General features: G+C 41.8%; 1 protein-coding gene across 6 annotated transcripts in view; it reads right to left on the bottom strand.

Moving 5' to 3' along the window:
- Positions 1 to 12,820, bottom strand: part of PRPF40A (pre-mRNA processing factor 40 homolog A) — a 28,413-nt gene extending 15,593 nt beyond the window's left edge. For 2 of the 6 annotated variants that reach the window (XM_026103032.2, XM_026103034.2), the window contains exons 1-8: positions 12,175 to 12,659; positions 10,533 to 10,670; positions 7,417 to 7,497; positions 3,901 to 3,931; positions 3,181 to 3,203; positions 1,275 to 1,352; positions 1,063 to 1,173; positions 471 to 591 (exon numbers count right to left, since the gene is read on the bottom strand). In XM_026103032.2, coding sequence (XP_025958817.1) covers positions 471 to 591; positions 1,063 to 1,173; positions 1,275 to 1,352; positions 3,181 to 3,203; positions 3,901 to 3,931; positions 7,417 to 7,497; positions 10,533 to 10,670; positions 12,175 to 12,537 — 946 coding nt within the window. In that variant the 5' untranslated portion in view covers positions 12,538 to 12,659. Of the gene's footprint in view, positions 1 to 470; positions 592 to 1,062; positions 1,174 to 1,274; positions 1,377 to 3,180; positions 3,204 to 3,900; positions 3,932 to 7,416; positions 7,498 to 10,532; positions 10,671 to 12,174 lie in introns of all 6 variants that reach the window. The other 4 variants (XM_026103035.2, XM_026103033.2, XM_026103030.2 and 1 more) reach the window with 4 other exon arrangements.
- Between the last annotated feature and the right edge of the window lie 1,279 nt (positions 12,821 to 14,099).

Below are 14,099 nucleotides of genomic sequence, written 5' to 3'. Positions count from 1 at the left end.
TCTCTTCTTTCCCCAAACAAGCTGAACTCCTTAACAAATCATACAAAGTTCCTACTAGTTTCCAAAATTGGTGGCTGAATAAGAGTGAAATCCTGTAACAGCCCTCAATGATGAGAGATGTGAAGCATCACTTAACTGTTAACACACACAGCATGAGATAGAGCATGGACATAGCCCTGAACAAGCCACATCATGTTACAGTCCTAATTCAGTTGCTACTTTGGGACACGAGGGGGAGTTGATGGTGCTGCCACATAAGTAGGGAGAACCAAAGGTATAACTGAAAAGGGGATGGTGATGAGGTGGAACATGCAGGAGACAGGATTACCTCTATTGCATATGGGTTACTTTAGTACATTTCATTTCTAACGAAAGTACTGTACTTTGATATCAAACTCTTGCCATAAATCACGCATACATAAAACTTGCAACCCTCCTCCACCCTCCCTACTCAAGTTCTTTAATGTTACCTTCAAGATCTTCAAGTTCTTTGGGCTTTGCCCAGCGTGATTCCTTTGTTTGGGAATTATAATAGTAGGGCTTTCCAGAATCAGATTTGTATTCTTTCCAGGGACACTTAGACAGCAATTGCTGATGGAAATAAAACAAAAACATAGAAACAAACTTAGCCATGTTTTTAATTTTAAAACACCATTGTAAAAGTAGTGAGCTACAAGTACTAAGCCCAGAAATAACTTAAACATCAATGATTACAAGGGATATACTTCTCAGTGAAAATTCTCCCTAGCGACACACAAACGCCTTGCTTAACCAGGTATTAAAGAATTGAATCTTTTTCGTAAGAATAATCTATCTAAAAATTGATAAAAACTGTTTAGAGTTTTACCCACCTTGCAGCTTCAAGTTTCACCAACATAAAGAATGTGATAGCCATTTTATAAACGTTTTTGCAACATTCCTTATTTTAAGGAGTTTGTTCTCAATGGAAAAAAAAAAATCTACCGGCACAGCTATCCTACTGCACAATAGTTATGCTAGTAAATTCTTGTCTGCACACAAACTCATACACAGTATGATAATCTCTATTTGAAGTTAGTTTACCTCAGCAGGTGTTTTAAGATCATCTGGCTTCTCCCATGTGGACTGCTTTGTTTCAGTGTTATAGTAGTATGTTCTCCCATCAGGTGATTTGTGCTCTGTCCATGTAGATTTCTAGGAATATAAAATATGCCATTAATGTTGAATAGTAATTATGATTCAAATGCTATCAAAAGCCATTATAAAACTGAGGTACAAGAGGAAAGCACATAAACCTGTTTAGAATGCTCCTCGTTAACAGAACTGTTGGTTGTGGTGGTTTGCTGGGCTGCGCAGACTACGGGATGTGTTGTCTGAGGGCGAAACAAAACAGAGTTCTGAAAAGACATTCCAGTTACAATTTGTTTTCCATTTGCATGTGTATTTTAAGTATATTAAAAAAATTCAGTACTGAAAGAAAGGCAGCAAAATGAAATCTAAACAAATTTGACTCCATTGTTCCAAATCTGAATCTGTAAGTTCCAACCACCTTGTTCGTTTACACAGAATGGAAGTCTCCCAGAAATAAAAGAACAATTGATATCAATTGATATTTAATAATTAAGCTAGGTACATGGTTCCCAAATTTAGAAGTGACAACCAAAAACCTACAGTGCGATATCTTCAAAGTAGCATGACTTTTTAAAAGATTCCACTTATTAGCTGTTTAAGCAAACTACTTTCTTGTCCATCTTAGAAACTAAAGGGAAATGTTGTGAGGTATCTTTTAAACAAATGACTTTATACTTGCATAATTTTAAACGCCAGTCTGATAATGACTGAAAGTTGTTCATGGTCATTCACTGTGTCAAGTGAGATAAATTTTCAGATTACTTCCAAATGACACCTGTTTACCTCCCTACAGAGTCATACTGATTCGTGATCCAAAAATTTCAATAGTAAGTTGTACTACAGTGCCAGTGCTATTTATTCCACCAGCGGCTTCTCTCTTTTGTGAAAAAGTGGCACATAACTTAAACCATCTAATGAAGTGAATCTGCCTGCACATCACCATACTGCTTGCCATTAATATTAATCTCCTTCCATCCAATCCCATATTTGCTCCTATTTACCCAGTGTATCCAGTATTTGTTCCTATGTAAGCTACTCAACTATGCTATGTTCCCAAAGCATGAAAGGAGATGCTAGTAAAACCATAACACTTCAAACAGTGTCAAGACAGAGAGAAATAAAAAGTTAAGCTGAATTACCAAGTAGCAACAAAACGTATTGACAAAGCGGTGGTGATAACCGTTCTTTTAAAGCTAGTACTTAATACTCTTCAAGAATCATAGTGATGTTTTCAAAACAAGTGCTAGGAACTATTTAGGCTATTGTCTTTTTACTGTTGCAATATTTGGTAACAAAATTCTCAGTAAACTAGCATAGCTAATAAAGGGCCCAATAAAGCACACAGGACTGAGCGGTGCCAGAACCCGAACCTGGCTTCTCCTGCCAACCACAACTATGTCAGGGAACAGCAAAGAAGATTTAGCCATGGCCTGAGTTCTGCTATACACATCAGAACTGCCAAATCAAAATATTTATTAGTAGGCAACACAAAGTTACCACATGTAAGTAAGATATAAATCCACTAAAGTAAACACTGTGAAGGAGCAGAAAAGAAAAAAGAAAAAAAAAGAAAGGACCTTTGCTCTTTGTCAGTGCAAATAAAACCCCAACTCTATCCTGAATAACTGTCTAGCCTGACACTTGCAAAGATTTAAATCTGAAAACAGCTTTAAAGTAACATAGGTATCTAGGTTCTCAATTGCTTGCTGATCAAAAAGAAAAAAAAGTCAGACAAGACAGTCATTAATCTCCAATTTCCAAAAATAACAGAAGTGCACCAGAAAGCAGACCTACTTTAGGTTAAGCTAAATTCCGTTCAATAAAAAATCCTACTATGCCACAAACAACAGATCATGAAAGTCGTATGTACTCAAAGCAGAACAAATGCATCTGGAGCTATTAATTTTAACACTAATTACAGACTGCTGTTCTAAAGTCTCCAGGGCTAGATAAGTAAACAAACTCCATATAAAGAAAGACAAGGAGATGTTACATTTTCTTTTAAACCTCTAAGCCCAAGTATGCACCACAATTCTATTAAAAACTTCGAGAATTTTAGTTTTCACTTACCTGAGTTCCAGGTGGTGTTACACCTTAAAAAAAAAGAATACATTTTTTTTTTTACTTAATACTCAAATTATACAGTGTCTGAAAGAAAAAAACAATGCATAAAGATTTCTTAAGAATCAGTGAAAGTGTCAGTTATTGGAAGGCTAAACAGGCTATTTATATGGGATAAAAAAGTTGTAATTCCACATGGTGAAGGGCATTCAACTCAGAACTCTTTGGAAAAAGTATCCAACATGTCTCTTTCCAGTTCAGACAAGAACAAAATAAGCAAGCCTGGCCCCCATTCTTCAGCACAATTTATTTCTAAGTGTGCATGCCATTATTCAAGCAAGAAGGTAAGCTTTTGATTTACTTATAAAAAGGTATAAGCACAAGCTGGAATGTGTCCCCAAATAAGCGCTGCTGGAATCTTTACACTCTGAGAAGCTGACCGAAAATAACTGGAGTACAGATCCACACTGACAAACTACAGGCACTGACAAGAAATCCTTTATCTTCAACACTTGCACCGATGTTCTCTAATCTCAGAAGTTAATTAGTTTTAAATGTCCATCACAATCCAAGAACTGTATTAAACCAGTCTGCTTTCCATGCCTCCATGAATATTCAAAAAAAATTACAAAATCTTGCACACAAAAGTATAGTTTTAAAAATATCTGCAAGTACTCCACCTAATTTTGGTGAAATATTTTGAAATTACAACAGATTGTTTATACTCACCTACTTGTGCATCCATACTGCTCACTCCTGGCTGTAGAAACAATCAACAGATATTTAATTACAATTGCAATGAACGCTTAAGGTATTGATAAATACAGCACATATCCAACAAGTCCTTTCAACAGCAAAATTCTCTATGATCTTAAATATAGATTCCTTGCCAGCCATCATTCACCTAATTATTACTGCTTCTTAAAGAAACAATTAGGGAGATCAAACTAATCTTCAGAAAGATGCATGCAATAATCTACACCAGAGGGTCTCTTGACATCATTCCAGCACATCTTTTATCTCCCAAATGGGTAGTTCTGGGGCAGTGGGGTGAGGGAAGGGGAAATGAGATTCTGAATTTCTGCCAGAGTAGCTTAGTAGAATTCTGCTATACTTCTGCTGCAAAAGCATACACCTTTGAACATACTGAAGCGTTGAATTTGTTGCATTCCTAAAACTGCTTGCGAGTAACTAAAGGTCTTACGGACACTCTTTCTGATAGAATTTCAAACTAAGGAAGAAGATCAACATAACTCAAATAGATTTTTCCCAAATTCTTTTTTCTTTAGACAAAAATACAGCTTACAGGTTTATCATCCACTAGGGTTTAATCTTTCAGTTCTCTTCTATGAATTTAACAACAAAACCCCCTCATGTAACAACAAACTAAAAATGTGTTGAAAAGAAACCATATTACCTCAAATCAATCCAACAGCATTAAGCAAGATGAATCACTATGATTTTTAAGACCTTAAAGCTTATTCTGTATATTAAAAAAATCCAGCTAGTCTGTGCGTGTGCGCATATGTATGCTCATAAATAATCTTCCTAATGTTTCTGTTCTTGTGCCCATTTTTACTTTTCCAAATTCTCTGATAATTTGCTGTGTATTCCAAGAGCACTTTTCTAACCGAAGTCATCATTTTGAGGAACTACATTAGTTCTCATCAGTTTTTGGAAGTAAACACTGTTGCACAGATCACAAAACAGATAATGAATCTTATAACAGTGCTCTGAACAATCAACATACTCACATGAAACACAGTCAAGACCAAAGATCGCTGACATCAATATAAGTAATCCAACTGGCCTCAGTGAGTTCTAGATCACATTTTACACTTGGAGAAGACAGCGTATTTTTTATCAGCTAGCTATGAAAATGATCAGATAGCTAGAAATCTGATGAAATTTGTTGATGAAATTTCTTGAACAAACCATGAAGGCTACAAAGATCACAATTTTTTATTCACCTACAAATTATTTTAAATAAGGAGAGGGTAAAAAAAAATCTTTCATTTCTAAAACACTTTCTAGGCTGTGGTACACCTTCTGTAGCAGGCAGGTAAAACAACACTGCCATGACAGACAAATGCCTTCTGATACCATGCACACAGGTATGATCTCCAGCTACCACTGCCAATAGGGTTAAGAGTGAAATTAAAAGTTGAAAGTCTCTGCTGTGCTACTTTGCCTCATGAATACCACATATCCACACACCTGATTCAATCAAAATTTACTCCTAAGACAGATCTGGAAACCAAAAGATGTGCCTTCTCTCCAAAATATTTAAAATATACAGTAGATATTCAAAGTTAGTTAATACTATTACCCTGCCCCTTTTTAAAACCATGTTTAGGCATACTGTTTTAAAGATTTTTCTCCCAAGGGCTGAAATTCTTTCAAAGTTTTCCGCAAGCACCACTTGCCAGAAATTTGTGCTGACTTCAGTATGGGAGACAGGATAAATCACTAACATTCTTCCTACTAAGTAGCTATTAAAATATTTAGTGCATCAGTAAGTAGAACCTCAAACACAAGAACTACTGAAGCATGGTTCCCATGAATTCACCTTTACTTAAATTATACTAAGGGTGTAACTTACACTCATGTCCCATTATAGACAGAGAACAGCAGTGAGAAACAAACTTTTAACTAATAGGCAGATTCTCTAGCATCTGCCCAAACATTAAACTGAGGACTCTTCCCCACTCTTAAGATAATTAACATCCTCTCTTTGGTATGAATTCTCCATCATCTAGCGCACGTCAAAATGACGTTACATTATTTTCCTCAACAGTCTCTTCTCCATTTATCTTGTACAAGCTTAGTGTGCTTGTGATCTTTCTCTCACAACCATGGCTGAAATTGGCCAACAGGCTTAAGAGACCAGGGTGGGAGTGGGTGGGTGGACTGATTAATACAATATGTCTGGTTACACATAACTTATTTAGTAGAATAATTAAAAAAACTTTTTCAGCAACCCCTCAGTGAGGAAAAACAAGTGAAGTATTGTAGTGAGAACACCTGTGGAAGATCTGGCAAGGAGTCAGTGACTGGCGGAGTATGTGACAGCAGGCCCAGCACGTGAAACTACACACTGACCAAGTTCCCATCCAGAACTGGGCATGCATATTCTGTTTTGTCTACAGTGTCTAGCTGCTTCCCAGGCAGCAGTTTCTCACGGTTAGCACAGCTAAGATAAGGAATTAGTTCTAGTAGATATAAGGGGCCCTTATGAACAATGGGGGGAGTCCCGCCAGTGCATCCGACCCGCACGTCCTGCCTGCGCATCTGACCCGCACATCCCGCAGCCTCCCATCAGCAGCCCGTCCTTGTGGTTCCTGGGGCTCCCCGTGCAGTCTGTAGCGTAAGTCCTTCATGCCTAACCTGTTTAACCCCTTATGAACCTTGAGTCTCTCTCCACTGCTATCTGACCCTCTCTTGCCTGCCTTGTGGTCACAAGTAACAACCAGCTTACTTTTAAAAATAATCAACACAGGCAGTAGCAAAGTTTAGCACTACAGAAAACTTGAGAGTTCTACAAGGATGACTTGAGGACATATTATCTGCCTAACAAGAAAGTAAAAAATAATTTATTTCTAAATTTAAGTGGAAAGAACTGTTTTACATGGATCTCCTTAAGTTCCTTTAAATCTCTCAGCAGACTATGTTCATAGGAAAGAATTTTACCCTTTCTTCTCCAGAGAGAGATTTGTCTTGTAATGTCTGTAATTTCTTTCCTCTCCATTTCCACCCAAATAACTTTTTCGTACCTTTTCCAATTTCAGCAGTTTACTCAAGTTCTAAAATGTGCTAATTTGCAGAAATGTTTTTAAAAATCAGAAATGTACTGGTCAGGCGATTAGCCATATCCAAACAGCCCAAGTTCATACTGGTTCCTGCCAAGGATACAAGCAGGTAAAGGACAAGGAAGGAGCCAAGAGGAAGCATTATAGGAAGCAGAACCACAAGAGATACAGCAGGAGAAAGGAGACATAGTTACAGGGAAGAGTTTAAAGGCTATGAAAAAATCCACAGGATGCGAAGTATCACTAGTTCCACCTCTCACAGAGAACTTGTTATCATTTTACTAGAATTCAAAAAGCTTGATAAAAACTTCACCGCAATTAGCAAGACCTTTTTCATAATCCAATTCAAGAAAACAAAGGCATACCCATATTGAAGAAAAGAAAGCAAATGAAATGAAAGAATTTAAAAAAAACAGAAAAGGTAAGTTAAACTCACCGGAACCGTGGGCTGCATAGCAGCTTGGGACATGTGAGACATCATCATTCCAGGCATCACTGACTGCATCATTCCAGGCATCTATAAGTAAACAGTATTTCAAATACACTTTATGATACTTTTAACATTGAATTTTTTTGTGTTAAAATGATCACACAGTACTAGCTCCTAACCCAAACAAACCTTATAAGCACTCGGCAACACACAGTTAAAGAAGTTGTAGAATTCTGCTTTCCTTCATTACACTCCTACAAAACCGACACTAGGAATAACAAGTCTATAGTGTATTCCAAAGTCTGATAAGAAATATTAGTAAAGATGACCATTCAAATTACAAAAGAACAATAACAAATGAAGAGTGATCTGTTAATATGCTCTTAATGAAATCCTACATTAAAACAGGAAAATTAAAGGCTGTGGGAAAGATTTCTGCAAAATTCGAGGCCACAGAGAAGCTATTAAACAAAGAAAAGGTAAACTCGGACTCTATGATTAGTTCTGTTTGTAACTTTTGGCAACTCTCAACTTGTCTACTTCTCTTACCTCTGCAAATAGAAGAAACATTTTACAGGGATACTAGAAGAATGAGTTTCTGCAAACATTTTCATGATGAAGAGAGCTGTCATTTAAATATCAAAGCTCTAAATTGCTTCTGAACTGGTTTTTCAAATGTATGGAAAAACCATTAATACAGATATACAGTATTAAACCATACGACTTCTCTTAAAACAGCACGAGCTCGGTAACAGGGACATATCATAGCATACAAATGAAACGTTTGAGTCTAGACTTATATTTGAGTTTGTTGCGCGGTCTGATGAGACAAAAAACCCCACAAAACTGCTAGCTTTTGCTCAAATACTTATGCTTATACTCTCAAAGGGATGGTTACTGCAACACATTATACACAGGAATTACCCACTGGAAATAAAAACTGATGCACTGAAAAGCTGTTAAAAATGTTACTGAAAAAGTTTTAATATTTTGTGCGTTTCCTGTAATTTTTGCTGATCCTGGCTTTTAAGAACTGGTGAGCCACAAAAAAGCAGCAAAATGAACAAAACATAGTTTAGGTCACTACCAACGTGATTTCTTGGCCACTCAGCCCAGATAGGTCTTGAGAAGCCAACCCCCTTCAACCTTTCAGTTATCCCCCTTTACCTTTATTGTCCTTGGCAGGCTGGCCAAGTGACCCCATCCCCCTGTATCTTCAGGGAGCATCAGGTTACCACTCTCCTCATCTTGCATCTCTTGTGCGGAGAGAGGGATATTTGGTAGGGCTACTGCTCCACCCTCAATCCACAAGGTTTTCTTGGGAGGGTGAGGAAGAAAGGAAAGACTGGAAGGCGGCCCCTCCTATTCCTTGCCATCCTGTAGAAGCAGGAGAAGAAAGCACTCTTGCCCCACTGCTACTTGCAACTAAGGGGGCTCTGAGAGTGTGAAGCGTCTTAAAAGCCCTATCCTGTGTCCTGAAGGAACCCTATGTACTCCTCAGTTTCCCAGTAACACTGACCCCAAGTCCACAAAGAAAAATACATGGGGAGAGAGACCCAATTCTTTTCCATGAGAATTTCCTCTGAACATCGCTGTTGACAGCAGGCCATTACTTTTGCTTAAGGTTCTGTGTGAAGTAGCTACTTGTCTACAGCGGTTCACCTCAGCAAGGAGGTAAACAAGCTACAGGAACATCCCATCCCTGCTAAGTGTCACAAATAAGTCTCTGGTATCTGCTGCAAGAAAAAGCTTAGCATCCAAGGAAACAAGGCAACACCAGCTGATACTCTTGCAATAAAACCACCGTGCTGAATATATCAGCCTCTTGTCCCCTCCCGACAGCCACAGGGTCACTGAGCCTCTAATCTCCTCTTGCCATGCCAGGTATCTAGCTTTTCATTCTGTATCTACCAAAAATTGGTAAATTCTCTATTTATATTGTTCACTGAAATATTAAGACTGAAATATTCATTACGTGAGAATAAGATCAACAGAACAGAAACTAGAAAAAAAAGTGTTAAGCAGAGGAATAAAACAGAATTGCTAGACACATTTTTAATACACAGACACAAAAGCTTACATGATTAGCTATCATGCTAATGGTTGAGTCCTCCTTATCTTTTCAAATTGCATTTCTCTTAGAGCAGAAGCTCTAACTGCAAAAGCATGCTGTAGGCTATCAAGCCTGTATACACTAGGTTAAAAAAAAAAAGAAAAAACATTACACATGCTCTATCCAAGGTACTACAAAGGAAGAAAATGAGTTGCCAGTATGCACTTGTGGGCTCTTCTCAAAGGTTCAGTCTTTCCCACCATCCTCTGACTAGCCTGGTCTAATCTATCCCTCCAGTGTGGTCAACGTCACTCCATCTCTACTTAGGCAAGCCATTACTACAAGTAGTATCATTAGAGGATTTGTTCCACCCAGGCAGAGAATTGCTCCCTTCAGAAGTTCAAAACCTGATGAGAAACTACACAGAAAAAGACCTTTCATGATTTGAAGTTAAAACTTTTAAGTTTGCAAAAGCATGGACATGAGTCTGGCTATTCTATCTGTCAAGCCTCTTTCAAACTCGTCAATCCGAACAGCCAAATGTGTTTTTCAAACTGCACATTACACTAGCACCACCAGTACATTATACAGAACTATAAACAGTCCCTAGGATACTAGAGACTGCAAAAATTCAGATCTTATTTCTTCCCTGCATCTCCCTACAATTGTCATCCATGCTTGGATGTAAAAGTTAGCCAAGAACTAAAGAGACAAGAAGTTCTGTACTGTTACTACCTATGAAAAGAACCACTACTTTGTTTCTAGTACCTTTTAGTTGGACAACCTTACTCCTTCAAAATCCATGGGAAACTATCTAAAAGGTTTATTAAAAAACAAATTATGGATTCATATCTATGACCTTTTAAAATGAAAGTTCCAAAACTCTGAAGCACTTTCATTACCTGTTAAAATGAGAAGCATTTCCGCATGGATAAGAATGGTTGCATAAAACATCCTGAATTACTCACATTGTTTGCAAGCTACTATGTGAGACTTACCTGCCTCAGGAATTATTTGACCTCATTATGGGAAGAAAGCAAAAAAAAAAAATTCAGTAAAACGGCCTTACCTGCCCCATTGGCGGTCCTCCCATTGGGGGCATCATCTGAGGCATCATTCCATGCGGAACTGGTGGCATATTAGGTGGTCTTTGACCCATAGGGTGCATTCCCATGGGCGGATAATGTGGCATGCCTGGGTGCCCCATCTGAAAGACATCAACAAACAAAAAAGTTAGCACAAAGACAGCAAGGCCCGTCCCCCCCCCCCCCCCAACACCCCACAAAAGCATTAAGAACAAAGATACTTAACACTCCACTGAAAATGATGTAGTCAGTTTTAGCTTAACACTGCCAGATGGCAAGGCAAGCAAGACAGTTATATTAAAACGTTTACAAGTCAATTCTAGTGTTAATCATACTCTAGAAGAGTACTCTTCTAGGCTCTGTAGAACTAGAGATCATCGGAATTAACAAATACATTTAAAACTTCAACCAACAACAAAAAAAATCCATCTTTCATGTTATAACTTGTCACAGAAACACATACTGAATTTGTGTGTACAACCATTTCTGCATGTTCTTCTATACAGTTATGATAATACAAGTACCCCGGGCCAGAGAAGTCAATCAGATAACCAACATACCTTTTGCTTCTCATGTCTAAGGCTGAAGTAGCTTCTACCCTGACTATGATCCCTGTCTCTGTACTTTCCTAAAAATCTGAATCCTGTGGTTGTTCTTGTACTTGGAACAGTCACAGTAATAGGACTAAAAAATGTTAGCATGTGGAAAAAATCTGTTGTGTAAACACACAAACATAGAAGACTTTTTTCATATTCAGAGAGTTTTTAACTACCAGAATGTATTAAAAGCCTTCTATTCCAGTCAGAAACATCAGCTTTAAGCATGCCTTAGGATAAAGGCTCAAAATCACTTTATTTTGAAAGACAAATGATTCAGCTCTGCATCTTATTTGTTTATTTCATATCTATTAGCTTATTAACGTGAAAATTATTTTTAAACAAAATGCTGGTTTTTTGAGAAGGATCCTTAGCAGAAAAAAGTAATACCTCCCGTCATATATTACAAATGATTTTTAATGAAGATTTTTTGGGGGGTGGGGTGAGTACCCAAAGACATGAATATAACCAGCCTCAGAAGTTGGAGCAGGGGATATTACGCAGAAAGCACAAAAAAAATGAAAAGGTTTGAAACTTAAGAATGTAACCAGAAAAAGGTATATATATAGGTTTGTGTATTCATGTATAGATATACACACACATGCATGTATGTTCCTTGAACCCTATGTGGGACACAATGCTAAGTGATTTACTAAGTGCTGGATGCTCCCCCAAAGAAGTGAAAGTGTAAGTACAGTGTTTCCTCAAATCCTTCTCAAACCCTCTGAATATCACCACGTATATCATATATATACACACACTTTTTTTTTTTTTTTAAGCTTCCTGGGGGACCTGTCAACCCAATGCCACCACTTCCCATGTCCCAGCTCTCCTCCGCGGACCGGGAGAGCCCGCGGCACTCGGGCGGGGGCGGCACCGGCCACCCCCCCCCCCCCCGCTCCTCCGCGGCCGCGGCGCTGCCTGCGCGCCCCGCTCGCACAACAAAGGGCCGCCGCCAGCAGCGCCCGCCCCGCGGGCCCGGAGCGCCCCCCCCTCCCCGGAAGCGCCCCCGCGCGGCGCCGCCACTCACCATGAGGGAGCCGCGGTCGACGCCGCCGGGCCGCATCGAGGGGCTGAGCAGGCTGCCCCCGCTGCACCTGCCAAGAAGGCGCCCTCTGAGTGGCTGCCGCGACGAGGGGCCAAAGGGCATGAGCGGCTCGGGCTCCCCGCGGGGCGGGAGCAGCGGCGCCAGCAGGCTGACTGGCTTCCCCGCCGGCCAATCCGGGCGGCCCGCCAGCCGGGTGCTCTTCGGCGATTGGTCCGCGGCGGAGGCGACGGGGCGGACGGCGTCCCCCGGCGTCAGCTGCATGAGGGGAGGGGGCTTCGGCAAGGAGAACGGGAGCGGCTGAGGGGAGGCCGCCGCCGCTGCCGCCGCCGAGTCCCCACCTGACATCCCGGCCGCGAGGAGCCTCTTCTCTGCCTCTCCCGGCGTCGGCGCCCGGAGCCGTTAGCGACCGCCGGCGGCGAGAACGGAGCGGATGGAGAGAGGCCCCGCGCCGGGGCGCGCGGGGCGGCGGGAGCCGAGGAGAAAGCGGCGGGGCGCCGCGCGGGCAGGCGGGCGGGCGGCGGCGAGCAGAAGAGCCTCCGGGCGGGAGCGGGCCGAGGGGGTGGGGGGCGCCCGAGCCGCGCAGCCACGGAGCTCGCGCGGGGGTACGGCGCTGCGGCGGGGGCACGGCGGAGGGGACGCTGGGAAAGGGTCACGTGGGCGAGGGGGCGGGGCGGCCAGCGCCGGGCGGCACCACCTCCGCCGGAGGAGGGGGGGTGCTCCTGTCACTCTCCTCGGCGCCTGCTTGGCGAGGCCGGAAGGTGTCGGCTGCGCCACCCCGCGCGGCGCGGCGAGTGGTACGCGCCGCCCGGGAGGCCCAGCCTCACTGTCTCCCCCTCTGCGCTGCGGTGGTACGTCTCGCGCGCGGTCGGCGCTGTGCGTGCTGCGCGCGGGCGGGGCCGCCTGCCCCCCCCACCCCCTCCCCCCGCGCCTCGTGCGCCGTGGTAGGCGCCGCCTGAGGGAGCCGGCGCGCGCTTCCCGCCATCGCCCACCCGCAGCGCCGCCATGGCCGCGGCGCTGACGGGGATCGGTGCCGCCCCGGGCCGCTCCGCGGGGCGGGAAGGACCGGCCCAGCAGCCCCCCTCAGGCTGCGCCTTGCAGCCCGAGGGGGGAGATCGCACGCCCCGTGGCCCGGGAAGTGCCCTCTGCTGCTCTCTGCCGTTGAGCTGATCCCTGGCGGTTGCGTTTCCCTCAGGGTTAATCCATGTTTTATGAATAGCAATTAAAAAATACGTTACAGATAACATTGATAGATGTTGATGTGATTTCAGAATATCTTAATGGAAAAGCTTACTTTTTGCTTTTTATGGAGATCCTATAAACTGGGTTTGATAGGACTTGATTCAACCCAGCAGACTATCTGATAAACACCGATTTCACCTTTCCTGCTCCTTATATCACCCCTCTTCTACCCTTACTGCTGTTTCAGAGCAGCATGTCCTTACCAGTTCAGTCCCACGGCACTAATTGTCCCCTTCTGTTTGCCCCTTTAATGATTTCTGGCCAGATTCAATGCTACAAATGATGAGAGGAGGATAAAGAAAGCCGGGGAAGACAGCTGGAGTTGATTCAGTGTTAAAGCTCACTATAAATTTGACCAAAATTAAATGCAGATTGTAACCATTGGCTTTAATAAAATTTTAAATCCATGTAAAACTGTTTTTTTGCATATAACAGCAATAGTTTTATATTTATCTATATATATGTCTCCTGAAAACTTTTTGGTGTGGAAGAGGGGGTTATTGCATCTAAATAGGAATTGTGTAGTATGTGTAAACACTGTCTTTTTATCTATTTTGTATATTGACAAGCAGTGCCAACTTAATGTTCAGGTTCCCAGTGACTGTAATGCATAAATGTGGGTGAACACAACTTACCTCTGTCATGGTGGGGTGTTTTTTTTTTTTTTT

This window comes from Dromaius novaehollandiae, chromosome 7, assembly GCF_036370855.1.
Source record: "Dromaius novaehollandiae isolate bDroNov1 chromosome 7, bDroNov1.hap1, whole genome shotgun sequence".
NCBI classification, from domain to species: domain Eukaryota; kingdom Metazoa; phylum Chordata; class Aves; order Casuariiformes; family Dromaiidae; genus Dromaius; species Dromaius novaehollandiae.
The sequence above is the reverse complement of the archived record's forward strand: the minus strand, read 5'-3'. Positions and strand labels throughout refer to the sequence as shown.